Genomic DNA, 26,959 nt, shown 5'->3' on the forward strand with positions numbered 1-26,959 from the left:
AAACAATGTGACATCTCTTTCCCACACCTCAATGCCTCTACCCAGAGCAAAATGCCCACCCCACCCAAGCTTTCAGAGACAGAAATTTGTCTGCTGGGAGGTAACCAAGTGGTAGCTGTTGCAGTGAACTACACACCCAGCACCAGATGGGATCCCCCTCTCTGCCATGGCTAATTGCAGCACTGGTCATCAGTGAGGGAATGCAAATCCAGGTATGCCCCACTCATCACCTGTCACCTCCTTGGCAGGGACACCTTTAGGAGCTGCACAAGGAAAGGATGTGGAATTTAATACAAGTGCTGATAATGCATCAGAAGGCAAAAGAAAGAGATGAAAGTAATCAGCATCATTCCAATCTGCACCTCTTTCCCTGATTGGCTCCTCTGGCATCTTCTGCTGGTGGCCAGCACCCAGCTGAGGCAAGCCAAGGACCAGGGGCTGGATAAGAGCAGCACCCAGCAGCAGGCCACAGGAACACAGTCTGCTCCTAGCAGCTGTGGCAGGGAGACTGCTCTGCCTGGCTCTGGTGGAAAAGAGGCCAACCATGCATCGATAAGATGAATTAGTTGTCTCAGCAGCACCAGCAAAATGAGCGAGAGGAGCCGAGCCCGTGAGGCCCGGCCTGCTTTGTTTCAATTACAGCAGCTGCCAGAAGAAAAAGATAGCCTCAATATTGATGGCAGGAGCAGCAGACAGAGGTGCCCTTGCAGGCTACTGGGAGCAGGTAGAGGAGGAAGGGGGAGGAGAGATGGAGGAGGGGGAGCAGGGTCTCAGCCAGCACACCGTGGGAGAGCCTGGCTGGTAAGAAAAACACATCTGATCCCATTGCTCTCACCCCTGTGAGGAACAGCTCCTTTTCACCCTGGTTCTTGTCCCAGTCACTGTGCAGAGCATCCTCCAGCAGAGACAGGGTGCAGAAACCCAGCATTGGGACACAGCACAGTGAAAACACTGAGCAGAAAGTCATTTCTCTGCTCCCCACTCAGGCTGCAGGGCCTGGAGAGGCATTGAGCAGGGCTGTGTGGGATGATGGATGGAGTTGGATAAAGGACAGAGACAGACTCGGGGCACCACAAGCTGCAGACAGGCATGAGTGCCTGCCAGGGGCACAGCACCCACTTGCCTGAGGGCTGGGGAGCCCCACAATGTCCCTGCAGTGGGGACTGCTCTGGGCGCTGGGGACAAGATGCCCATGGTGACTTTGGACTGCCATGGTGACTTTGGGAACCAGCAGCAGCTTGGGGCAGGCACCCCAACATCACACCTACAAGCCAGGTACGGAGGTGCTGAGCCAAATACCCTCCAAGCAGTGCAGTGTTAATGTCCTGGACTCTCATCCTGGGAGGCAGCCAGAAGACAGGAAGAGATGGGGTCTTCTCTTGAGGAAGACTTCTTTTCAGTCTTGAGCCCCTGTACCTCCAACTCCTGCTCAGGAGATGTAAACCATCCCTGGCTGCTGCATCTTGGGGTCTGCATCCAGCCCTGTGTCCCTCCCTGTGCCCGGGGCACAGACCAGCGCTGAGCAAGACATCCCCCCCCGCTTCCCCCCGGGGCCACCAGAGGCCAAACTGAGCAGCGGTCACTTCACAGAGGTTTTATTCGCACTCCGCATATCCACGCTGCCCTCCCACCTCGCTTACCCGCAGGAAAGAGCTCAGGATCCCCACCCTGTCCTCGCCGAGCTGCGCCCATCGGATCCAGCCCCTGGGTCTCCAAGAGGGGACAAGGCCACCATCTTGCGGCCACCCAGCACCACTGCACATACCCGTGCGCACGGTCCGGGGGCGCCCAGAACGGCACAGCCGGGGGGACAGGCTTCGGACCGTGGGGAGCCGCGACATCCACCGCTCCTCCCTGGGACCGTGTCCACACGCTGTCCCTCCCCTCGCTCCCTGGCCAGGAAACCCAGGGATTCCTGCACACCCAGGAGTGTCTGGATGGGCAGAGGATGCCAGCAGCGCTGCTCCCACCCCAGCTCTGGCCCCTCCACCCCGCCCTGCTGCTCTGTGCAGTGTCAGCCAGCAGTGACCAGGGACCTCCTGGTTTGCACAGCGGGCTTCATTGAGCACAGAAAGGCGGGCAGTGGCAGATGAAGGCTCAGAACTGAGTCCTGGGGCTGAAAATGCAGCACTGAGCAGGGTCCAAGGGGAATTTCCATCCCTATCACAGCGTAGGAGGGCAACCCACATAGGGTTTGCTGGAGGGAGCTGTTAAACCAGCACTGCTGGTGACCAGCAGCCCAAAGCAAGTCCTTCCATGCCTCTGTGAAGTGAGGTGGGGTCGTCTGCACACTACTGGGTTCTCCAAGGCTGCCCAGCCTGGTTTAATGCTCATCCCCCTCCTTCTGCTTCCTCTCCTTGTGATGGAGCTGGCCATGGTCTCCGTGGTGGTGGTGAGCATGGGTAGCAGGTTTGTGGTCCTCACTTGGCTTTGTGTCTCTCTCACTGTTGACCTCGTGATGGTGGTGAGGATGGAGGGGGTTGTGCTGGTGGACGGGGATCTCTGACTCCTTCTCCTCATGTTCAGGAAGGGAGCTTGGGGTTGCAGGGCCCTCCATGGTGCTGTTAGCCTGAGGAAAGTAACACAAGGGCTGGTGTGGTAAGGGAACGCCCACAGAGCCCTGCAGAAAGCCTGGGAGCACAGCTGTGAACTGGGAAGAAGGCAGAGCAGCATTCATCAAACAGAAAACTGTGGGTCAGAGCAAATGCTCTCCAGCCCTGACCCAGGGCACAGGGAGGACAGGAGAGGCTGGAGCACACAGGGCACAAGCCTTTACACTTGTGCCTTTGGCTCAAGCTGTCTGTGGTCCAGAAACAGGAATTTGCATTCAGTATTTCTGGATGTACTTTTCTCCTGGGAAGTGACTAATCGCCTGCCAAGCTCAGAGCTCCAGCCTTTTCTTTGCTCTGAGCTTGCCACCTCTGCATCCACTGCCTGCCCTTTCTTATATGGGAACAGTCCTAGTTAGCATTCCCAGACATGGGGTATGACCCCTTTAGTCAATTCCTTTTCAACGGGAAAGCTCTGACCTATTTAAGTGCCCTTATTCCAGACCTTCCATCACCTTCCCTCTCAAACACATCTGAGGGCAGCTGCCAACCCAGAGCCCATCCCCAACATGGAGATAAGATTGTTCTTGCTGATGTGCAGTGCCAAGGACAGCAGGGATCCAGCGAGCATTCCAGCCCTCACCTCCTGGGTGGTGTTGGGGTAGAGGGAGCAGTTGCCACAGAAGTCCTTGATGTGGCTGGAGCGGATGGCTGCTTCCACATAGGGGAAGTGGAGGAAGCTGAAGGGCAACTGGATGTGGAAAGCCAGGCGGCCGCACCTGAGGGGAGAAGTCATGGCCTGGCTCAAGATGGGGGCTGGAACACCCCCAGCCCAGCCATGAGAGGGGATTTTGGAAGCCATCAAACGCTCTGTAACACCCAGCAAAGCCTCAGGCGAATCGAGGGACACTCACCGGTCATAAACAAGGAAGTCGTCCTTGTCACCCCCCAGGACCTGCCAGACGTCGGGGTCCCCCTGCTCGGGCTGGAGCACGGGCACGCCGGGCGGGGCATGGCGCCGCAGCTCGGGCAGCATGGCGCGGGACAGCGGCGCCTTCTCGTTGACGATCATGTAGCGAACCTCGGCCATGCCCTGCCGGGCCAGCCGCTCCCGCAGGCCCCCGAGGCTGCGGACGGGAGGCGCTGGGAGGGGCTGCCGGGCAGGGGCCGCCCTCTGGCCCCGAGGTGCCGGGGATTGCTGTGGGGAGGGGAGCGGGGCTCACCTGTGGGCCTGCCTCAGGCAGAACTGTCAGCTGGCCTTCAGCAGGGCCACCACCGTCACCTGCCCTGCCGCCCCCTCCATGGGGCTCGAGCCATTGATGGTCCATGCCGGCGCCTCCTGGCAGATCCGGCTGCTGTTGGCCGGCTCCTCGGAGGCCGAGGCCAGCCCCAGCCCCAGCCAGGTGGCCAGGGCCAGCACCAGCAGCCCCATCCTGGACCCCGGTCCTGGCAGGGGCACACGGGGTGTTACCCTCCTCCCAGATCCACTACACCCCCAAAATATCCCCCTGCACCCAGCTCCAGGGCAGACAAGGGCTGTGGGCAGTGTTGGCCTGATCCTGGCACTGGGAGCCAGGACCCCTATCCCAGGAGACAAGGACAGGGGGACTAGGGGAGGAATTGGGCTCCTTGCTACTCTCTTTTGTCGCACCCAGTGCCACAGCAACCTGCTCTCCCCTGGCAGAGAACACCCACGCTACATCTCAAGAGATGAAGGTGCTACTCCTCCCCCACGTGCCTTCTCCATTTCTTTGATCCCACAAAACAAACCCAGCCCTAGAGAGAGGTCTATCCTTGCCCCAGAAGGGAGCAGGGGTACAGCCCTCATCATCTCAGCTGCCAGCGAGCAGTCACTGGGACAGAGATGGTTTCACCTTCAGGTCACCTTGAGAGTCCTTGGGGCCCCACAAAGTCCTTTGGGGGTACACAGAGCCTTTAAAGCCCTTGAGTCTCCCAAAATCTGCCTGAAGTCCTGTCCTCCAAGAGCCCCATAACTCTGCTCACCCCAGGATATTCCCCATCCCTTTAATATCCAGCACACATAATGGGCAAGGGGGAGGATATGGGTCAGGAGGAGATGGTCTGGGGAGGGAAGCAGGGAGATGCAGGATTGGTCAGGGTGGATGTGCCCCCGCTCCCCAGCCCTCTCCCCGCGAGAACGAGCCCTCGATACCGCGCTTCTCCTCGCTGCCGTCCTCCCTCGCTCCCGGCCCCAGCAGCTTTCAGCAACTTCCAGCTGGCCCCGGTCCCCCTTTTATCTCCTGACCACTCTCCCCGCCCAGGAGGGAGGAGAAGAGCCTGGCTGGAGCGGGGACTGCGCCCCGGCCACCACCGCCTGCCTCGAGGGGACAGCGACAAGGCAGGCACTGTCCCTGTCGGTGCCATGTGGCCTCGGGGCGCTGCTGCCACAGCCCAGCCCGAGCCGTGCCGGAGCAAAGCGGTGCCTGGTGCCGGGCTGACGCAGAGGTGACAGGCGGTGCTGCAGGGAAGAGAGGGACACAGCGCTCCAAACCTCGCACACAGGAGGGCTGGGGGCCTTGCCAAGGACACTGCTCACACCGAAGGGTTGCACCACTGTGGGGTGACCTCCAACAGCGCCATCCCTGCACGAGGTGCCACAGGAGCAACCAGTGCCGTCTCTGCTTCCTGCAGCCAAAATGATGGTGCCTCCCATACACCGGGGTGCTGGAGCTCCCTGCCCCGTGCGGTGTCACCTCAAAAGCCGAGCTGTTCTTTTGTGCCCATGGCTGTTCTCAGGCCAAGCTCGGCCCCACAGCAACTCCCCAGTGTCCAGTTCCATGCCTCCTGTCCAGCCCCACACTGATGGGGCTGTGCTAGTGTCGGTGTTTCCTTGGGAAATCACAGCGACACTGGATTCCACCCCCCAACCAAACAAGAGGAGCTCACCACTTTGGCAGCACAAGGACATCTCTGCAAATATTTGAGCAGTTTATTGTACCTGGGATCTGTACAAAAACATGATAAGGGAGGGAAGGGCAAGCAGCCACAGTCACAGCGGGGGCAGAACATGATCCCAGACACACACAGAGTGGGGATTCGTCTGAAAACAGGAGAGGGGATCGCTGCTGAGGGGCTTGAGAGGCCCAGAGGTGTCTGCAAGGATGAGGGGCCGTGGGCTGGGCTGGTGAGCAGTCCCTGTGACTGACACCCGGTGACTTTCTGCAGAGCTGTCACCCCCCACCCGCACGCTGCTCCCCCCAAATCCCCACCGGGTACCCCGGACACCGTGAAGCGCCCAGCACTGCGCAGGGACACATTTCCCCCGTTCATGTCCCGGGACTCGGGCTGGCAGGGAATGACCCGGCACACACACGAGCTGTGCTCCAGGGAGCCCAGGCCACCGCCTGTCAGGTGCTTCCCTCTTCTCCTCGGCTCATCCCGCGCCGCGGTGCTTGCGGTTTTCAGCCTGGGCGGCTTTAGGCCCGCAAACCGCTTTAGGCCCCGCGGCGGGCAGCGCGGTCTCCGCGTGCCGGCCCGTCCCTGCCCGGGCCGATCGCGCCGCTCCCGCCGGGAGCGCTCCCGCGGCCGCTCCGCAGGGCCCGGGCAGGGCCGGGCCTGGTGCATGCCGGGGCGGAGCGAACTGAACCGCCCCCGCCGGCGCTGCCCGCCGTCCCCTTCGCCCGCAGCCTTGACCCCGGTGAGCCGCAGCCCGAGGGCGAGCGGGGCCCGCGGGCACGGGGGTGGCGGGGCGGGCGCGGGGAGCGGGGCCGGCGGGAGCGGAGCGGGGACCGAGCCGGTGCCGCGGGGCGCAGCGGGGAGCGGGGCCGGGGGGAAGGAGCGCCGGCCCCTGCCCATGTGCTCGCCGGGTCCACGCGGTCCCTCAGCTCCGGGCTGGTGGGAAGGAGCAGGGAGAGCTCGGAGCACACAGCCCCTTCAGGCGGGCAGGGGAAAGGGAATATTTGAGCAGGTGTGTGCCCCCAGCCCAATGCACACCTGTGAGGACTGGCCAGAGCGGCTGGTGCATGCCATGGGATCAGGATGTCTCAGTGGGTGCTCTGGAGAGGTGATTCCGATTGGGGTTTTGGGCAGATCTGTTTTCCCCCTTGACCATCACAGATATTTGGGAGGAAGGTCACTCTCCCGAAGTATCCCTTCTCTGTGCCCCTAGGGCAATGTCGTGGTTCCCGGGCTGTAGCAGAGAGCACGGTGGCTCCACGCTGTCCTTGTTGGGGAGGGGAAGGGCACATCAGCCTGTCATGACCCCACTGCTCCCCTCCACTGGTGAGACACACCTGACAGGCGCTGGGGCAGCACAGGAGCGTTTTAGCTGTAACCAGCGTGTTGCTCCGTGTTTACCAGTCCATGTTCCTGGTACAGGACATTCCCACCATAACCCTTGTCCCCATAATCTTGCTTATACATGCATCGCACCTCCTCCACTGGGAATCCCCACTGACCTCCCTGTGGCACTCCCAAAGGACACATGGCTCCAGAGGGGACCTGCAGGGCTGCATCCAGGGCTTGGGGCTTTCCTGCTCTGTAATCTCGAGCATGGGGCAGGGCAGCAGAGTGGAAGGCTGGCAGGAGGGCTTGGCAACCTTGGGCAGCTCTTTGTAGCTGGTCCCAAAGGTGGATGCCCTTTCACAGTGCAAACTGGCTCCTGAGACCCACTTATTTAAAATCACACATTTAAAAGGTGTGAGTTTACACCTATATGCATATGTTTGTTTGATTGCAAACACAGGTGGGCTCTGTGCAAGGTGGGGGAAAGGCTTTTCCCCAGGGCCAGCAGCCCCCCTGACCCCCTGCATCCTCCCCACAGCCTGCCCAGCCATGGCAGCCTCGCTGAGCCGCCCCTGCTTCATCTCCCTCCACCTGCCCTACAGGCAGGGCTGGGGCCAGCACCTGGCCAACACCTTTCGCTTCCAGCCGGTGGCCGTGCGGGAGACGCCGCGTGTCCGGCAGCTGGCCCTGCGACGGGAATCTGCCATCTTCCTCGTCAACGAGCGCCTGGCACCTGCACGGGAATTCACCTCATCCCACGACTTCCTCTATGACGTAGATCCCCAGCCCACCCTGGGCACGGCCTCCAACGTCTGCTTCGAGGTGGATGACGTGCCGGGGCTCTGCAAGCGGCTGCAGAGCCAGGGATGCTCCTTGCTGGTGCCCCCCACTGAGCTGAGCGATGAGGGTGGTTCTGTCACCTACGGCGTGGTGAGCTCTGTGGTGGGCAACATCAGCCACACCCTTTTGGACCGATCCTCTTACCGGGGACTCTTCCTGCCGGGCTTCCAGCCCATCCAAGGAGCCCCCTCAGCCACAGGGGATGGGATCAGGATCACTCACTTTGACCACATCACGTATGTGTGCCCCCGGGGCGGGGCCCGGGCGGCTCTGGACTGGTACCAGCGCTGCTTCGGCTTCCACCGCTTCCTGCTGAACCCCCAGGAAAGGCCGGCTGAGGGGTACGTGCTGGGGGGGCAGGGGGTGGGCATGCTGCTCCTCGCACTGCAGAGCGCCCAGGGCACCCCAGCCCACGGCTGCAAGCTGGTCTTTGCCGAGTCCCTCTCCCAGAACGGCACCAACCAGGTCGACACGTTCCTGGAGCAGCACGGTGGGGCTGGGATCCAGCACGTCGGCCTCTGCACCACTGACATTGTCAGCACGACCAGGGCTCTGCAGCAGCGGGGGGCACGGTTCTTCACACCCCCCGCTACGTATTACAGCCAGGGGGGAAAAGCAGAGGAGATCCGAGGAGCTGGGCAGGACCCCCACATGCTGGCAGAGCTTGGCATCCTCCTGGACACCACAGTGCTGGGGGACAAGGGCCAGCCGGGCACTGATGCCACAGAGAGCCCCTCTCGGGAATATTTGATGCAGATCTTCACCCATCCCATCTTCTCGGAGGAGACTTTCTTCCTGGAGCTCATTGACCGTCGGGGAGCGCCCGGCTTTGGGGAGGGCAATATCCGGGCGCTGTGGAAAGCTGTGCAGCTCTACATGGACCAGCAGCAGTAGTGCAACACTGCAGTCCTCCTCCCCCAGCTCCCCAGCTTCTCCACTCCAACTCTGGGGCAAGGACCATAGAGATCCCATCCCTGGCATGGCCCAGGTGAGCAGGGACCAAGGGGTGGCTCCAGATCAATCCAGAGCCAACCCAGCTCCAGTGGGAGCAAGATGCTCAGGGCTGAGTCCAGCAGGCGTGTGAGCATGCCCCAGGATGGCTGGGATTTCTCCCCTGACCATGGTTCCCCAGTGATTTATCGACCACATGTAAAGAACTTCCTGCCTTAGTTTCAGCTTAATTTATTGAGACTTGAGCCTATAGCATGGCCAAGAGCGTGCTGGCACAGAAACACTCCAGACACAGAGAGATGAGGGGAGTGGATAATCCAGAGGCCCTGGATTACAACCACATAGTGGCAGTTACCACCCACAGCATGACCAGCCCTGCAGGGTGAGTGGTGGCCTCTTCCTCCTCTCAATTAAAGAATTAACTTATAGGCACTGTTTTGGGTTTTTAATCCTCCTATTTAAGATGTGCTGAGTGCCAGGTGAGGATGAAATGGCCATTTCTTGGGTGCATTAATGAAGAAATCCCTGCTCTTTCCAGCTCAGATCTAATGTTGGCTATCTTCACATTCCATCACAGCTGCCCAACACCCCCAGCTTAGCACAGTGCAACAGACAGTCACTTAAAAAACCCACACACTTGAGATTTTATTTTCAGGTCCAGTAAAAACAAGGGAGGGCACAGCAGCATCCCCAGTCACTGACAGGGGAACGAGATGCAGGCAGGGGACAGGGCTGCAGGGGCCATGTGGCCACAGCCTTCCCACTGCTGGAGAGAAAGCCCTGCTGCCCTGAGTCCACAGTGCCAAAGTGGTGGCAGTAACAGGGCTGAGTAGCCCCAGGAGGGCTCCAGCCAAGGAGGGAGGGCAGGTCTGGCTCCAGGATTAATCCAGGCACAATGCCCCCGGGGGAGGCAGGAGAAAGGAAGAGTGAGAGACCATTGTAGTGCCATGTCCTGGGCTTGCTACAGCACAGGGACAGCGCTGACCCCAGCAAGGGCTTCCTCTGGGCTCTCACACGAGGAAGGTCGGTGCCCTCACGGGGCCGTCGGTGCCCGGAGAAAGGCGCGGAGAGAGAGCTGTGTCCCAGGGCAGGGGCTGCCTGCTCCCGGGGCCTTGGTCGCCCGCTTCCGCTTGGAGCCCTGCAGGAGACACAGCAGGGCTCAGCCAGACCCCAAGGGCCCCCACGGGCTCCAGGGATCCCTCTGGGGACACCCAGGGGCAGTGACAGTCAGGGGATGGCCACAGGCTGGAGATGCTCCTTGGCCTGATCCCAAATCCCAGGGCACCTTCAGCACAGCACACCAGAGGCTGTCCCACAGCACTGGGGCCCCAGGTACGCTGGAGCACTGCTCACCTTGACAGGGCTGCTCTCCTTCCTGCGCTGCTTCTCGTGAGCTTTCAGCACCTGAAGGAAGAACAAGAGAGCCCAGAGAAGTTGAGGGGATGCCAGGGGTTTTCCCCAGATAACTGAGGGAAGGGAGGAAAGGCCCAAGTGCCCCCCATACCTTCTTCATGGCTGTGGACACGGCCGAGGCATGGAACTCATGCTCTGTCACCCAGCGGGATGGGGACAAGGCAGGGTCCAGGGTCACATCCCCATCTAGGTGCAGGGAGTAGACCACATAAGTCTGGTGGATGTGGGAGAAGATGTGGATGACCTGTGAGGGGACGGAAAGACACATGAGACGGGCAGCTGGCAGGCAATGGGGGATGCAAAGTGCACTGAGGCTGCCAGGGTCCTGAGCAGTGGGGCAGAACTTGGGAGGGTGACAGTGGGGAAGGGACACCTTTCTCCTGTGTGCTACATCCCCATGGCTGAGCACAGGGACTCACTGCATCCCTCCAGCTCCAGGCTCACCTCTCCAATAAACTGCAGACCTTTTGCTGCCACGGGCTGCCCCATCCAGGCCTGGAGGTGATCAGCCAGCTCCTCCCTCTCCTTCTCCTCCTGCAGATCTTGAGCCAGTGGGACACTTGGGAACTCCCAGAGTCCAGCCAGGAGACCTGGGAAGGAGGCATGACAGAAATGTGAGGCAGCAAGTGACACATCCAGGGACACTGAGCCTCATCACAGCCCCAAAGGGCTCCCTTCCCTACCCCAGCAACCAAAGCCTCTCCTCTATCCCTCATGCAGGTGAGAAGGGGCTGTGTGGTGCCTTCATCTCCCCCTTCCCAGCCCCATTACCTGAGCTGGGTCTCTGCACAATGAGGTATTCTGGGGCCCCGTGGCAGCCCCTCCTCTCCAGCACACACGTGGCTGTTCGCATCGCCCGGGGCGGCTTCTTCGCTGCTTTCCGGGGGAAGTTGGTCACCCCCAGGCTGCTGTCCCACGGCTCCGTGGCTGGGGGGCACAGGGGACAGTCCCCAACACCTGCAAGCACCAGTGTAACAGTTGCTGCAGGGCTCAGACCTGGAGCTACAACAGGGATCTCCCCTCATGCTTACCACAGTCCTCAACATCAGGCACTGGGGGCGCTTTTCCAAACAGCTTCTGGGAGGCGAAGGCCTGCTCCTTCTCCACCTGCAAGGGCAAACAGAAGTGAGGATGGGCTCATCCACCAGCCCACCTTGTCCCAGGCATGGCCAACCCTCGGGGCCACACTCACTCTGCGCCATGCTTGGCAGTGCTGCTTCACTGGGCACTCCCCACACAGTGGGGACTTGGGCACACACACAGTTGCCCCCAGCTCCATCAAGGCTTGGTTAAAATCCCCTGGGCGACTCCTGTCCACCAGCACATTGGCCATGTCCCTGGAGAAAGGGCAGTGAGAGGCACAGGGATCTCTGGGGAGAGCATGCCAGGACCTTTGCCTGCCTCCTGCCTGGCGGGGGGGAAGCTCCTAGGTCGGCACAGGCAGCACAGCTCCTTTCCCCACTGCTCCTAGCAGCACCAACCTCCCAAGAGTTCCCATACTCCACACCTGTCTCCCTCCACAGGCTCAGCTCCCCAAGGCTCCTGGGTGATCCTGCCTTTAGCTCCAGAGACAGCATTCCCTTACCAGAGGCGGTCGATGACAGCCGGGTTGCTGGAGTCGGCACCGATGCATCGCAGGCGGCACAGGACCCGGATCACATTGCCATCCACAACTCCTGTAGCCTGGCACCAGGAGCTGCCATTACCATACTGGGATGTGCTTCGGACAAAGAAGGGAGCTGGGATGCTCCCAGCATGGAGAGGGACACACACGAGGCCAACCCACAGGTCAGGCTGGGTGGGGGCTCTGATGCATCCCGAAGTGGGGGGAGAGCCAAGCACAACCCTGGGCACCCTTGGCTTGTGAGGCCCAGCAGCAGGAGCTGCCAGGAGAGGGGCTGGGCAGCGAGGGGGACGTGCCCACTGTCAGCAGCTCTCACCTGTCCGTACGAGATGGACGCGATGGCTCCCGCCGTGTACCGGCCCACGCCCGGCAGCAGCTTCTGCAGCTCCTCAGCCCTCCTGGGCATCCTGCCAGCCAGCTCAGACACCACCTGGCAGGGAAGGGGCCAAGCTCAGGGAAGCAGCTGGGGTGGGTGTGTGCAAGGAACCCATTTTGCCCGTGGGAAGATGGGATCCCAGCCTCTGCAGCCTTGTGCCAGCAGCACAGCCCCAGCAAGGCAGGGCAGACATGAGCCAGCACCAGCCCAGCAGCCACAGAGGGCTTTAGAAATGCCAGCACCTTCCTTGCTGCTTCCTGCAGACGCTTCCCTCTGGAGTAGTAGCCAAGCCCAGCCCACAGCTCGTTCACCTCCTGCTCCAAGAGACACAACAGTGTTAACAGAGAGTGTTAATGTTAATCTTTCTGCCACAGGGCAGGGAGAGCACCCGGTCCCAGCATCCTCACCTCCAGGGACGCCTGTGCCAGAGCCTGCAGCGTCGGCCACTTCTGTGGGACAGAGGGAAAGGGTCAAGTCAGGGATCTGCCACAGGCAGCTGCCCCCTCCAAAAGGGGCAGGCTGTGGGCACAGCACTGTGTAAGGAGCAGTCACCTGCATCCAGCGGGTGTAGTAGTCAATCACCGTAGCCACCTGTGTCTGCTGGAGCATGATCTCCGACACCCACACTGCAGGGAGCAGGGCAGGGCTCACAGCACAGGCGCCAAGGGCACCCACACCTCGTGCTGTGGCCACGTTAGCACTGGCTGCAAACCCTGCACAGCATCCGGCTCACGGGACACCCTCCCACCCCTCACCTTCCCCAAGGTGGGTTCTCCAACCCCCCAGTGCCTTGCAAGGGGGATCAATGGCTCTCGTGGCCACTTCAGGCAGCTTGTTCCAAGGATGGCACACGAAGCCACAGCTCCCAGAGCCAGCCCCTGCTCCTCACCTGCATATCCCCGTCTGTCAGCGTCCGGCTCCGACGCTGCCTGCAAGGGGGAGAAGGTGAAGTGTGAGGAACAAGGTGACACAGACCTCACTGCAGAGGGGCCTGTGTGGAAAATAGAACAATCCATGGTGTGCTTGGAACACTGCAATGGAATCTGAAAGTAAAAAAAAAATTTCCCCCCAGCACTCAGAAGTTCTGAGTTTGGGTTTCCACAGAGAGCTATCCCATACCTGAGCCTGCCTGCATAGGAAGCAATTGAAGGCAGATGTAAATCCAACAGAGGAGCTTTGCAGTTCCCACCCTTCAGACGTTGCTGTAAAGCTGATGCCCACCCTCAGCACCACAATGACTCTCGAGACACTTCTGCCAGTCTGAGCACAGAACAGGCAGGAGCTCTAAGAAAATGTCCAGCTGGCTTGAAACAAATACATGAGAAACCTTCTCCATGCAGCACTCACTGCTTCAGGGTATCATAGAGGCAGGAACAAAACAGGATCAAAACACAGCCAGACTAACCTTGCCAGAGATAATAAGTACTCCTTTTGAAGGTTACATTTGAGAAGCGTGCCCTGCTTTTACTCTTCATACCTAGGGATTGGCTCCAGACACCCACCACAACACAGCCACGACCAGCTGCGAGCACTTCCATGCAGGTGGGGATACACGGCGTAAGGAAAAACACCACGGTCACATCAGCCAGGCTCCCTTAAGGCATAATAAGTAGTCCTCCACCCCTGTTTCCCGATGTCTCCCCTTACCAGCTCCCTCCAGGGAAGGTCCCGCTTGCATCGGTCGTACCAGGCGAGCAGATTGCGGCGCAGGGCCTCGACCTCAGCCGGGTCGCTGAAGAGATGCCGGGCGGGCGGCGGAGCGGGCGCTGCAGCCAGGGCCCCTGCCAGGAGAGCGGCGCGGGGTCAGCGCACGGCGGGAGACGGCGAAGGGCTGCGGGGTCAGCCGCAGCAGAGGCCGGAGCCCGACCGATCCGCTGCCGGGTGGACGCGGACCCAGCAAGCACCGGAGAGGACACCCCAGCTCCCCCAGCCCTCCCGCTGCCGGGCACCTCCGCGGGGCGATGCACGCTTCCTGCTCCGCCCCCGGGGCGGGGCCGCGCTCCCGCCGCTCCGCCGGAGCGCCCCGGCCACAGCCGCCGCCGCCGCCGCCGCCCGGCCCCGCGCGGGGCTCATGGCGCCGCCGCTCCCGCTTTCCCGGGAAAACCTGCCCCGCCCCACCCCCGCACCACGGCCAATCAGAGCGATGGGCTCCGCCCACCGCCACCCGCCAGCCAATCGAAGGGAAGCGCGCTGGGCGGGCTCGTACCCGCCCTCCCGCGGAACGCAGAGTGAGGGGCGGGGCCTCCCGGCGCCCTGGAGCCAATCAGCAAGCAGGGAGCAAAAGGGGCCCGCCCCTTCTCCCGCCGGTCCGAGCGGCCGCTCGGGAAGGACCCAAAGGAGCTGTTCCAGCTAAACGCCTGTTGACTTAATTCCAAACTTCGGTTGAAAACGGATTTTGAGAACGGTAAAAAACCCCACCGGGGCCGGCAGAAGCCGGGCCGGCCGCGAGGGCGGGTGGCGCTGGGCGCGGAGCGGGCAAGGCGTGCAGGGCCCGCGGCGGGCAGGCGGCGGGCAGGCGGGGCGGCGGAGGCCCCGTGCGGGCGCGGCCATGGCGGGCCCGGCGCGGGTGCCGGTGGTGGACGTGCAGAGCGACAACCTGGCGGAGCTGTGGCCGTCCATGGTGCTGGCGCTGCGCTCCGCCACCTTCGTGGCCGTGGACACGGTGAGGCCGGGTGAGGGCGGCGGCGGCGGGGAGGGGCGCGGCCGGTCCGCGGAGCCATTGACGGTGTCTGTCCCCCCGCAGGAGCTGAGCGGCCTCGGCGCCAGGAAGTTGCTGCTGAGCCCGTGAGTGCCCGGTGGGGCGGGGGGTGCGTTTCTCGGTACCGGCTGCGCGGTGCCCTCTCCCCGGAGTACCGGCAGGCCGGAGCCGTCATGGCCCGTTCTCCCGTCGCCAGGTGCATCGAGGAGCGCTACAAAGCCGTCTGCAGCGCCGCCAGGACACGCTCTGTCCTGTCCCTCGGCGTCGCCTGTTTCAAGCAGCTCCCGGAGAAGGTGCGTGCGCGAACCGTGGGGCGGCCGTTTCGTCTTGGTCGGTGCCGGGAGCGGGGACGCGCTGGGACATGGGATTCCCCCGTGGAATTGTCGCGGCTGTTTCGGCAGCTCCCCCTGACAGGTGTCCCTGGGCTCTCTCTCCCTGTGCAGTCCGAGAACACGTACCTGTGCCAGATCTACAACCTCACGCTGCTCTGTACCGAGGATTATGTGGTCGAGCCCCAGTCAGTGCAGTTCCTGGTGCAGCACGGCTTCGACTTCAACAAGCAGTACTCCCAGGGGATCCCTTACCACAAGGGCAACGACAAGGTACAAAGCCACTCCCTCTCAGACACCTCAGCCTGCTCTGCTCCACGTTTCTGGGGGTGTGCTGGCTTCCCCTGCTCCTGCATGAAGGTGGGCACACCCTGGGCTCCTGCCTGCAGCATTATCCCTTTCACCTCCCTGCTGCTTTAAACCCACTGCTTGCAGTTGCTTTTCCAAACGTTTGTGTCTCTGTTCAGAGCGAGTCACAGCTGTGGGCAGCACGCTCTGAGGGCTCTCCAGGGTGACAGCCAGTCAGGGTGCCCAGGCTCACTGCCTGATCCTCCCTCGTGCAGGGCAACGAGAGCCAGAGCCTGAGCGTTCGGACGCTGTTCCTGGAGCTCATCCGGGCCAAGAAGCCGCTGATCCTCCACAACGGCCTGATCGACCTGGTGTTCCTGTACCAGTGCTTCTACGCCCACCTCCCGGAGAACCTGGGCACCTTCACCGCCGACCTCTCCGAGATGTTCCCGGCAGGAATATACGACACCAAGTACGCCTCGGAGTTTGAGACGCGCTTTGTAGCCTCCTACTTGGAGTACGCCTACAAGAAGTGGTGAGCAGCACGCTGGTGCTCAGAGCTTACAGAGTCAGTGTGTTTGTTTTTCCAGGCAAGGGGGCTGTGTCCTTTCACTGTCCCACCGACTGAAAGTGCTTTTCAGGTGACTCTGCCCTGTGCTTTTTCTGTTTCTAGAGTGGCTTTGTTTTTAATAGGCCTTACCTGTTTGGTGGGCAGCAGCTGAAAGAGAACTTCAGAACTGGTGCCAGTAGCAGACTGACCACAGTGGCCTTGGTCTGAGATCTCATTGTGTCACTGCCTGGCTCTGGTCCAGCAGTGCCACAGGGTCATGGCAGGACATCACACAGAAAAGAAACCAGGGCTGTCCTGCAGGTCTCCTAATTATAATTCTGTTTTGTGAGGGACACTGCAGTTAAAGGATGGATGCTCCCTGCACTCCTTGACACTGACCAGCTCTGTCACACGTCCTGCACACAAGATGCCCATGTCCCACTCTGACTCCCATCACTTCCCTCCAAGCAAGGGTTGTGCTCTTGTTCAGGACACACATCTGTGCTTTGCAGTCTGGCCCCACATTCTGCAGGCCCCACACAATCTAAACAAGCCCCTGACCCCTGATAAAGCCCCTGGGATCTCTATAAAGCTGAAGTCATGCTCTGTTTTGAGGAGAAATGGTACTTTTTGTGACTGTTTTATCTCAGGAAATGCCAGTTCGACAGGTCTGAAAACATTCAAGATGGCTGTTCTCAAAACATGAGAGTGCTTTGTTTTGACAAGATAAAAATAACTTTCTAAGCTGACGTCTTAAATGTTTTAACCCCAGTTCTTGTTAGGTAGAGCCTTCCAAAGGTTTTGACCTTTTAACCAGCTCTTGGAACAAAACAGAGATCAGATTTTTTTTCACTAAATGAAAACCCTTTCCTAGTTGCCTGCATTGCCCAGGTTCAACCTGCGTGGGTGGTGACTGCTGGACAGTCTGCACAGTACCTCATTTTGGGGCATCTTTTCCTTGTCCATTACCATTATGAAGACAAACACATATCTTAGTGCCCTTTATAGTTAAACAAACAAACTGCATCCCCTTCTCCTGTAACTTCAACAGAGATGCTGCTTTCCCCTCCTCTATGTCAGCATAAGAAAAAAACCCTTTGAACCAGCATAGAAACAACTACTTACTAAAGCTGCTCTCCTGGGATTGAATTCCTTTCCAGCATCTGGGGCTGGAGCTCAGGAGCAGGAAAGTCACGGAGTTGGGAGCTGGTGGAGGGCAGCGTGTGCTCCGTGCCCTGGTGCCATCCCACAGTAACTGTGCTCCTCTCGTTGCAGCAAGCGAGAGAACTGCAAGCTGAGGGAGTCGAGCGCGCAGCACCTCACGGTGGAGTTCTGCAATTACCCCGCCGACATGTCCCGCTACATCGACTACCGCTACTGCTCTCTGGAGGAGGACAGCCACAGCAGTGCTGCAGGGGGCAACAAGGTGCCAGTCTGTGAGAAGTTTTCAGTAAGTAACACAAATCCCCACTCCCTTTCCGGCTCCATGGAAAGGAGCACATGTGGCCCGAGCCAGAAGTTGTAGGAAAGCATCTGGCAGCTCCCCCTTGCCTGCTTCATAGTACAAGGAACGTTTTCAAGCTTCAGGTGGCTTCATGGCAGACAGGGCAATAGTGTGCTCTGCTTGGAGGTGGGGAATCCTACAGGCTTCATTAGGAAGATTCCAACAGAGTCTATGGCCCTAAACAGTGGGACAGTATGAGTTACAGTATCCCGTGCTGTCTTGGGGAGGCTGCAAGTTCTGCCTTAGTTTGGCTTGTCCTACAAGAGAGAAGTGTCACCTCTACCCTTCCCTTTACCTTCATTAGATATAAAAAGTTATTACCTGTTTGCAGCTTCTGGCACTGTAGCACAGGGTGGTCCACAAGAGCTCATCCTTGTGCAGCTGCAGCAGCCAAGAGCCCATCTGGTCAGATCATAGCTGGCTTCAGGTGCTTCATGGAGAGAAGGAGCTCTTCCACATGTTTACATTCTGTCACAGAACATAAGTTAGGGAAATCTCTGGAAATTTCTCATCCAACCACGATCTCAGTGTTGCTCAGAGCCTTGTTTGGTAAATTTTGAAATTGTCTAAGGACAAAGATTAAAAAACTACTCCAGGTCCCTGTTCCAGTGCTTGACCACTACATGAAAAATGTTTTCTAGCCATAATTTCCCATGACTGTTGCCAGGTTTCCTCTCCCTGTGCTCTCACAAGAGTTTAGCTCCATCTTGCCCATAACGTCTGTTGTAGGTACCTGCAGACACCAACTAGATATCCCACTCCCCTTGGCCTTGTCTTTTCCAGGCAGAACAAACCCACCTTGCTTGGCCTCTGCCCATATGCTGTGTGCTGCACCAGTGCAGTGTGGCAGCACCTTTGCTGTGTGCTGGGGGGCTGTAACTGGACACTGCTCCTGCTCCAGCCTCGCAGGCCCTCAGTGGAAAGGAATAATTAGCTCCACTCCACGTTATGGTGACTGCTGTCTTAATCAGTAGGATGGAGGCTACAGACCCCTCTCTCTTTCTTGCTAGGCCTATGGGTGGTGTCCAAAAGGGGTGAAGTGTCCAGAGTCCCATAACATTGACCTCATCATTGACGAGGACGACAAGCTTTGGGAGAAGCGCAAGAAACGGAAGCACAGATGGAAGCATCGCAAGAACATGAAGGTGCTCGCAACGGCATTCCAGCAGGAAAGCTCAGGGGACAACATGGAGCAAGCTCAGAACGGGGAGGAGGGACCACCACGGAAGCAGAGCTGCTATGAGCCTGCAGCTGCCATAGAGCTGGCAGAGATCGCACCCAACGGGGAGGGCAGGCCACTGGAGGAGATCTCCATGGACATGGAAACAGAGGTCAGCTCAGACACCAGCACACAATGGGAAGAGAATCTGGGGGGCACTGAAAGAACTGACCAGGGAACAGCTGCCCAGAGCCCTTCTGCCAGAGGAAATGCCTCTGACAGTGACCAAGCAGAGAAGAAGTCCAAGGTTGGGTCAGGCTCAGCCACTCACCCAGCGACCCGTGAGACTGAGGCAGCAGGTGCTGCAGGAAAGAAGGAAGCCCATGGCCCTCCTTCCCAGGGGGGCACACACCGAGCTGGCTTTGATGCGTTCATGACTGGCTATATCATGGCTTACGTCTGGATGCTCAAGCAAGGGAAAAACACAGACCCCAGTGCAGGGCCCTGGTTGCCAGACTGCCATAATAAACTGTACCTCAGTGGGAAATCAGTGCCACTGCAAATAGTGAAGAGCTTGTTTTCTAAATCTTCCAAAGCTCACAGCGAGAAGATAAAGTTGGCCTGGGACACTGCATAGAGCTACAGCACTCCTCACTAAACTGCTTTTTTTGTCTCCTCCAAGTTTTGGAGTTCTTTTTTCCATCAGGAACTTGCAAAAAAGGGAACGGGTTTCATATTCTTATTTGTGTTTTAACATCTGACCCATTAAATTGCTCTCAGTTGGAGTTGCCCGTGTTCCTTAGCGGCATGCAGGGATGTGAAGGCAGAGGTGAGGCTGAAGGGGGGCAAATGTACCTTTGGTTAGACCATGCAGAGATGAGACCTTTGCCCCTACAGGAGAGAAGGGAAGGAGAAAATTCACATGGGAATGTGCTGATTCTGGCACATTCAGAGCTGGCTAACTGCATGCAGAACCAAGCCAGAGCAGGTCTTCAGACTTGTTCCAAGGGCAGAGGCAGTGGGGCTGAAAGCCAGATATGGGATCCTGAGAAACTGCACAGCTTCCTGTGCTACTAAAGCTAATTAGGGCTAGAACAGAGCAGCCACCATGGCAAGCACCCTGCAGGCTACTGTCAAAAGCCATCTTATCTGGTAGCTCACAAGACACGGCCAGAGCAGAAAAAAAAATCCTTGAGTCTCATGGATTCAATAGTGGAACTCTTCAATGAGATGCAGGAGAGAAATAACATTTACTGAGGATGAGTTTTCCTTGGGTATAACTCAGCACTGAGTAATAGCAAATATCTCAATCCGAGATTAATGGCATTTCTATTTTAAGTAAGCATTCAAACCAGCTTTTTTAACTTAAAGCAGTTGTCCTCTTAATCACAAGACTCAGGCTTTGATTTCATTTTTATTTTGAAAGCAAGTTGGGAAAGTTTACAAAACCTGACCAAGAAAAAAATTATGAAAATATTTAAGTGGATTCATCTTTGGTTACTTCTTATTGCAGTTCCAATAAAACATACACCATTTCTATAGTTCAAAAAAGTCAGAAGGTCAATCAACATAAAAACAAGACGTGCTTTCTTTACATATTCATAAATATCCGCAATATTAGAAAAGTTGTTTCGCAAAGATTTTTTTCTGGCAGTGTTAACTTACTATTATACACAGGCTACAAACTTCTTCCTAAGCCTTTAATTACAAGTTCAGCTATTTACAAACTGCAAAATATTAAGACGTAAAACTCCTTCATAAATACGAAAATAGATCATCTCGCAAAGATCTTTATACTTAATCAAATATCTGGCTGCCCCTCCTCCCAAAAAAAAAAGGTTATTTGTTTTGCATAGAAATGTAGTGACATGCAATATAAACAATAGCATTAAGTGCAAACAGGAATTATTCAAGTGTCTTTAGTTGTACTGGCAAAAAATACCAACGTTCTGTTACACATAATACATCAATGCCTCTCCAACAAGTACAAGTCTGCTACAGCCCCTTGGCTGTGCTGCTTTTGAGGGGCAGCAATTCACATGCATTCTCCTGGCTGCACTTTATTAACCTGCAACCACAACAAAAATAGCTTATAACAGACATTTAATTGAACTCAACATAGATTTAAAGTGAATTAAAAACATCTTTGATCTCTTCAGGGAGATGTGTAGCAATGTGTAGAAAGTACTTTAAAAGAGCAAGAACTGCTCCTGTAAAGTCAAAATCATGGTAAAATCCAATCACGATAAAACTTTGTCACGTCACTATAAAACAAGGAGTTTGCTGACCACATGTTCAAATTCATGTTTATCAGTGGCTGTCAGAAAATGGCCCTCTGTAGAAAAGCAACCTCAGTAGGCACAAAACCTAGGAATTACTAGGTGCAGCCTAGATTCAGCTTTATGCAGCCAAAGGGATGAGATGTTGTGACTTCCAACTGCATCCTTGGAAACACTGGGTTTCAGCAACCACTTTGCAATTTTTAAAATGACCTTTTACTCCTGTTTCATACGTGCCTCTTCCCATGCAGACCAATCCAGGAAAGGCCTGAGCTGCTACTCCTTGGCATTTCTGTTTCTGACATCTCCACCTCAGTACCAAGAGCCAGACATGTTGATAGCTGTGCCCAATGCATGTCAATTGGTTGTGCTTAGCGCGGACATTTAAGAAAATAAAATTTTATCTCTGCTGCTTTGTAAGAGCTGTTCAGGGCAGGGAAATGTCATAAAGACAGCAGTGTAAGAGAACAGTGAGGTCACTGCAGTGGGTGCCCTGGGGTAGCCCCAGCTGACTGCTCAAGCTTTGCAGTCAGTGTCAGGGAGGGCTCATGATGAGGTGTCAGCACTGACAGCCAGGGCTGGCTCAGGGGAGCCCCAGGGCAGCCAGAGGTGTGCGTGTGCTCTCCGGTCAGGCTGCTGGGCAGCTCCCCTCAGCCTGGTGATCCAAAAGTAAACTACTCATTATTGCTTCTTTGTCTGAAGTCACACACCTAAATGCATCTTGTGACAACAGAAGCTGGTGCTGATGGTTTCCCTCCCAGAAGATACAGTTGTAGCAAAGATAAAAAGATTTAAAAATGAAAAAAAAAGCAAGCAGGCACCAGGCAGGCAACAGTGTTTCTCTGTCCTCAGTTACACACACAAAGTGGCAGCCATACAGGCTGCTCTGCACTCTGCAGACACAACCCAGAAGACAGAGACTACTCTGCAGATCAGCACCTTCAAGAGGCAGAGAGGTGTGGGCCAAAAGGGGTGATCTTAGTGAGCACAGGCATTTTCTCTTTTGAGCTGTGAACAGCTGCCTAATCTGGCATGGACTGTATTAAATAACTCAGCAACACTGGGCTTCTCCTTTCATTCATAACAGCCACTGCAAAGGGAGAACTGCCCAGGTTAACACACATTTCACTAGAGGAAGTCACAGCTGTAACTCACAGAATAGCTACCTACACCTCAGGAAAGATATACATCCCAGCCAAGAAAGAACTAAGGCTTTCTCCATCCTTTCTTTGAGATGGGAGAAGAGTAGAATAGTCTGGCTTCCATCAGAGACTAGCTTACAGTATCCAGCCTTACAAGAGAGCAGGAAGAGTGTAACAGGCTACCTGGAGGAAAATCTGGACTCTGCTGCATCACCATCTGCTCAGCAGGTGTGCAATGTTTACCTCACTTAGGAACGATAATATAGGTTAAAAAAACCCCGTAAAAAAAAATTTTTAAAATCCCATGTTTTTTGGGATGATGATAGTGGAAAAGGGAAGGATGTTGCACAAATGTCACAGAATGAGCTTTCCCATACATTGCATCCCAGAGCAGGGATTGCTGATGATGGTTCCAGCAAGCAGCATTAAAGCTCATGTTGCTGCTTCTTTCACACGTACTCGCTGGTCAAGGGAAGTAAAAAAAAAAAAAAATTAAAAAAAATATTATCCTATTCAGTGACAGGAGAAACCAATAAAAACAGCAGCTTCTTTCTGTAGAGGAAACAAAAAGACAATTTAGGACAAGCTAATTTTCTTCAGTTTGACAATTCAAAGCCCTCCTGTGAGCTGTCCTCTCCAAGAGCACTTGTGGGGCTACAACACTGCTGGCAACTCCCCCTAAGCAGGGGATTCCTGTCCTCTGTCAAGCAGGCTAGTGAGGAGCCATCAATTACTGCAGTGAAATCAGTGAGATGGGATCACCAGAGAGGGAGGTGAATGTGACCCTTCTAGCTTAGTGATAATAGTCAATTGTGATGTAGCTACTCTATTTAACTATTCTGCAGAAACAGATCACGATGTCCACTCAGCTCTTCAGAGATAAGGGCCCACCCCCTGCCAAAAGCTCAGTACAGCTGGTACTTTCAGGAGCAGTTTCTTCAGAAGCCCAGAAATGGCAATGCCTGGAATATGCTTCTCTGTGCCCTGGGCAAATCTTCCTCCACATTTGGGCTGAGGTACATAAAGAGCTGTACAAGGAAGCGAGCTTCCCTGCACAAATGTATTAAACATCATTACTAAATCCCAAGGGAAAATGAAACACCAGGGAACAGATTCTTCTTGTTAATCACAAAGTACTTGTCATGTGACTCAGCCTGCAGATTGTGACCAGCATGAGGGGTTTTGTTTTTGCTGCTTTTGAAAGAAGAGCTTGTTTAATGCTACAACAGCATTCAAAGCAGCTCTGGGACTAGAGAGCATTCCTATCTGCTCAACATAGCTCAGAAAGACTTCTGTGCCTGTTTCTGAAACACAGGCTCTGACTCAGGTGCACTGGTGCAGAATGTTAATGAAAAATATGCAGTGGCTTAGAGCAGATGTTCAGTTAGAGGAAGAGGGAAAAATCTAAGGGTCATTCTTTCTACTTTACATGGAGCTTAAGACCTTAAAATGCCCCATGCTGGAAATCCAGGTCAAACTGTTTAATGGTGCCTGCTCTGGCTGCTGCCTCCAGGAAGGGCTGTGGGACCCACATGGCCATTCTGGCTGGAGTAGTTCCCCCTCCTAATTCAAATCAGGAAAGGGAATAAGCACAATTTGAAATAAGGTTTTATAAAATGATCAGTCTCTTCAGGCAATGTCTGCAGCTATCTGTCCTACAGCCAGCTTGTTGAGTCTCTTTCAGATGTGAAGCCCAGCACTGCAGAAAAGCTTAGTTTAAGCAGCTGGGAACAACTCAAGGACACATTCAGTTTGAGCCCTCTCTTCATATGTCACAAGCTGACTTTGTGCTGCCACTTGCTGAGATGTTGGAGGAGGTCTGAGACAACAGGGCAGGACTGTCCCCATCCTGTTCCCTGAAGGGCCATGCCTCTCTCTTCAGCTCTGTGGGAGGACTAACACTGAACAGAGGCTTTGTAGGCTCTAACAGCGTAATTTTCAGTAGGTCATCTTCTACCTCCATCTCTTCAGAAGGGAGACAACCTGCAAACACTTGTGGGGAGCCACATCCCTCAGAGTTCACTGAATTCTCAACTGGGAGCTTTTTGTAAGATGGCCCGGACTGGGCCAGCACTAATGGTTGATCACATGCTGCATCTCCACATGTGTTCTTAACAGGGCAAAACCCATTTTCCTCCTGGGCCGCTGGCCCATCTGAACAGTCCATATCCTCTTCTTGTCCTGGTGCAAGAAGGAACTCTGTTCTGTGAGGCTTGGCGTGAAAGGGGGGTATCTCCGACACACCATATTTAGTGCTACTCAAGAGTTTTTGCCGAACCTCTGCACCTAACTGGGCTGGGTCACACCTGCCAACAGTTGAAGACAGTCCCCCAAAGAGGCCATATTCCTTGTGTGGTAATTCAGGAGAGAGTGGAAGCGATCTGCATCTCCTCCCAGGAAGAAGGGAAAGGTCTTGCCAGTCTGTGCTGTATGCCTGCCGGAACTGGGACTGGCTGCCTTTCAGGCCTCCGCCCGCCTCTGGAGAATGCAAGTCGAACACGAGGGAAATCACAGACTTGCTTGGCATGTCAAAGAATTTGATCTTTCCCCCCTTGAGGTCCTCCCGGGCACTGAAGGGGTTAACTTTGCGGCCTAACCCTTTGCTGGGTGTGTAGTAGGGGTCCTGCACGTTGATCTTCCGGGAAGGTTTGCGAGAGAAGATATCCGACTGGCTGCGGGACAGCCAGATATTGCGGCGCGGACGGGGCGACTTGGGCGGGATCTTATCATCCAAGGAACTCAAACGTTTCACTCCTGGTCCTTTGTCAATTGATCCTGAGTAGAAAAAGAGAAACACTCTTAGCTTAAAGAAGCTCCCTATAGCTGTTCACCTGCTCACTCACAGAGCCTTCATGAGCACTGTAAAGAAGAAAGCTGTGTTTCTGATATTCCAAACTGTGTTCCGTAAGCACATCTCTGCTCCTTCCTTATAAGTTGCTTCACAAACACAAGCACTCCATTCTCTTCTCTTTTCCTCATTGTATTTAGGGCCCCTGCAAACCTCCTTGCTGCCAGTACACTGCCACAGCAGAGATGGCACAGGGTGGTGTTGGAGAAGAACAATTTGCATGTTTCTAGATTTATCCTCCTGGCTTCCAGCAGAGGTTGCCCAGAGTCTGTTAGTGCTACTGATCACAAAAGAGAACCAGTACAAATCATAGTTGCCAAAGAAATTGGCACTTGTTCACCCTGATGGGAAATGTCTAAGACAAAAACAGTCTCTCCTTGTACCATGCAGATTTTAAGTCATTCTATCCCAGCCTCCTTTCAGTACATTATCCAATACAAAAGTGGAGATACATGAGAGTCTGACCCTAATGAACAGGAGATTAAAAGTTGTACATATGCCTGTGTATTTGCACTCACTGCACACACACACATTTATAAATAAAAGCTGTGTCACTAGATTAGGATGAGAAACTGGTAGATGTTAACTCCCCAAGTGTTTGGAACGTGCATCTGCCATGGGCTCTCGAGGTGCCTCTGAAGACCCGTGTTAGACAGCAATAACAAATGGGTATAAGAAGTGATATCTCCTTTTGACTAACATTTCCAGAATAAGCACATGGATTTTCACTTTTCCCTTTAAATATTGTCACAGTTTAGACTACAGCCATTCCATGTAGGAAAGACTGTGCAAGTCAAAGAACAGCATGTAACACTTCTTTGAGAAGTACTTGTTTTGTACATGTACTCCAAAGGGAGAATAACAGAAAAAAAACCCCAAAAAAACCCAAAAAAAAACCCAAAAGAAAAACCCCAACCCAAACAAAAAATCCTAAACAAACAAACAAACTTCCTTTTTAACTCACACCTCTTTTAGATGCTTTCCAGGTGTGGGAGAACTACCACATGCATTAACTCTATGTGGTTTCACATAGAGAAAAATTATTTCAATCTACAACTATATTAGTTCACTAATTATGATCTACTATAGATCAATAATTATGTCTATATGTTGCATATTGGTATATCCACATAATATAAGAAACTATTTTAAATGTACTCTTAAGATTCTAATGCCAGAAGTGTACTAACATAGAACACCCAAGTCAGAATCCAGCCCAGGCTATAAGTGCTTGCTCCCCACACCAGGTGGCACCAGACAGCTTTAGAGAAAACCTTTCAAGGCAAACATTCCCAAGCAGACCTGGGACTCATCTTTTCTCGTCTTTCAGAGTATTTCTAGGTACTTTATAATACTCTTGCATCTTCTGTGCTCTTCCTCCTGAAGGAATTTAAGAAGCCTCTAAATATTACAAGTAACATACACCAAAGAAATTATGTATATGTACAAAGCAGCAATAAATCAAAAATTTATGGGTTTTTATATACTATCAGCAATTTACAAACTCATTCCCAAATGAACTCTAAATTTCCTCTCAAGATCTTGGGGACAGAATATTATCAGGCACTTTAAGAAACAGCTGGTTTTTTTCACCAAAGGACATTCCACAATGCAAAGCATGGAGCCTTGCTCCAGAATAATTTTCAGGGTTTGTGTAAAATCATTCATAAACCATAAATAAAACCATATATAGCCAAATATCAGTTTTCAAAATATGAAGCTTTTCCACCTCTTGCTGTGAGCACCCAGCAATGTTTGTATAATACAGACATTTACCTTTTGGTTTTCTTTCATTGTTGTCAAGGTTCACGAACTTTCTGTCTCTCTCAGAGTCCTCATTTCTCAGGCGGTTTAACATTTCCTCCAGTGTTTTGACAATATCAGCAAATGAAGGACGCAACTTTGGATCCATCTGTGAATGCACACAAATCAAATAAGTCCATGTGGGTTTGTCCAAGCTATTCTGCTTACACGGTGGACAGAGAGAGGGACTACCTGAGGAAACTGAGGAAATTCAAAATGGTTTTAAGTGTGTTGTCGCTGCAAAAAAAAATATATAGAAGGGGAAAAGCAGTATTCTATCACACCTCTCACATTTAATAATAAATTTGTAAATATTCTATGAAAGGGAAAAATTTTAAATTTAAAAGGTGGGAAACTGCCA

The 26,959-nt window shown here is 54.8% G+C and overlaps 5 protein-coding genes across 6 annotated transcripts in view; 2 read left to right on the plus strand and 3 right to left on the minus strand.

Moving 5' to 3' along the window:
- Positions 1–1,617: 1,617 nt before the first annotated feature.
- Positions 1,618–4,793, minus strand: LOC128943133 (selenoprotein Pb-like). The gene is made up of 5 exons (XM_054285961.1): positions 4,723–4,793; positions 3,773–3,995; positions 3,464–3,676; positions 3,193–3,328; positions 1,618–2,569 (listed from the first exon to the last, which is right to left on the minus strand). Exons 2-5 carry the CDS (start codon positions 3,979–3,981, stop codon positions 2,324–2,326), a joined length of 804 nt encoding a protein of 267 aa, XP_054141936.1. The 5' UTR covers positions 3,982–3,995; positions 4,723–4,793; the 3' UTR covers positions 1,618–2,323.
- A 1,403-nt stretch (positions 4,794–6,196) lies between these two features.
- HPDL (4-hydroxyphenylpyruvate dioxygenase like) lies at positions 6,197–8,886 on the plus strand. The gene is made up of 2 exons (XM_054286119.1): positions 6,197–6,207; positions 7,333–8,886. Exon 2 carries the CDS (start codon positions 7,344–7,346, stop codon positions 8,526–8,528), a length of 1,185 nt encoding a protein of 394 aa, XP_054142094.1. The 5' UTR covers positions 6,197–6,207; positions 7,333–7,343; the 3' UTR covers positions 8,529–8,886.
- A 621-nt stretch (positions 8,887–9,507) lies between these two features.
- Positions 9,508–14,071, minus strand: MUTYH (mutY DNA glycosylase). The gene is made up of 15 exons (XM_054285828.1): positions 13,948–14,071; positions 13,646–13,779; positions 12,888–12,927; positions 12,551–12,624; positions 12,406–12,447; positions 12,241–12,312; positions 11,939–12,052; positions 11,584–11,681; positions 11,191–11,335; positions 11,030–11,105; positions 10,770–10,955; positions 10,443–10,588; positions 10,090–10,242; positions 9,939–9,989; positions 9,508–9,723 (listed from the first exon to the last, which is right to left on the minus strand). Exons 1-15 carry the CDS (start codon positions 14,069–14,071, stop codon positions 9,619–9,621), a joined length of 1,560 nt encoding a protein of 519 aa, XP_054141803.1. The 3' UTR covers positions 9,508–9,618.
- A 268-nt stretch (positions 14,072–14,339) lies between these two features.
- On the plus strand, positions 14,340–21,638 carry TOE1 (target of EGR1, exonuclease). 2 transcript variants are annotated; one of them, XM_054285860.1, is made up of 7 exons: positions 14,547–14,660; positions 14,742–14,782; positions 14,893–14,989; positions 15,140–15,298; positions 15,589–15,848; positions 17,139–17,313; positions 18,378–21,638. In XM_054285860.1, exons 1-7 carry the CDS (start codon positions 14,547–14,549, stop codon positions 19,161–19,163), a joined length of 1,632 nt encoding a protein of 543 aa, XP_054141835.1. In that variant the 3' UTR covers positions 19,164–21,638. The 2 variants fall into 2 exon arrangements, with proteins under 2 accessions (XP_054141836.1, XP_054141835.1); XM_054285861.1 differs by lacking the exon at positions 14,547–14,660 and adding an exon at positions 14,340–14,402 and having other exon boundaries at positions 14,742–14,989.
- A 794-nt stretch (positions 21,639–22,432) lies between these two features.
- Positions 22,433–26,959, minus strand: part of TESK2 (testis associated actin remodelling kinase 2) — a 74,159-nt gene continuing 69,632 nt past the window's right edge. The window contains exons 10-11 of the mRNA XM_054285863.1: positions 26,572–26,707; positions 22,433–24,722 (exon numbers count right to left, since the gene is read on the minus strand). Coding sequence (XP_054141838.1) covers positions 23,713–24,722; positions 26,572–26,707 — 1,146 coding nt within the window. The 3' untranslated portion in view covers positions 22,433–23,712. The remainder of the gene's footprint in view (positions 24,723–26,571; positions 26,708–26,959) is intronic.

Source organism: Melozone crissalis, unplaced genomic scaffold (assembly GCF_028551555.1).
Source record: "Melozone crissalis strain CALT ecotype California unplaced genomic scaffold, PUWL_Pcris_2 ptg000045l_1, whole genome shotgun sequence".
Lineage (NCBI taxonomy): Eukaryota > Metazoa > Chordata > Aves > Passeriformes > Passerellidae > Melozone > Melozone crissalis.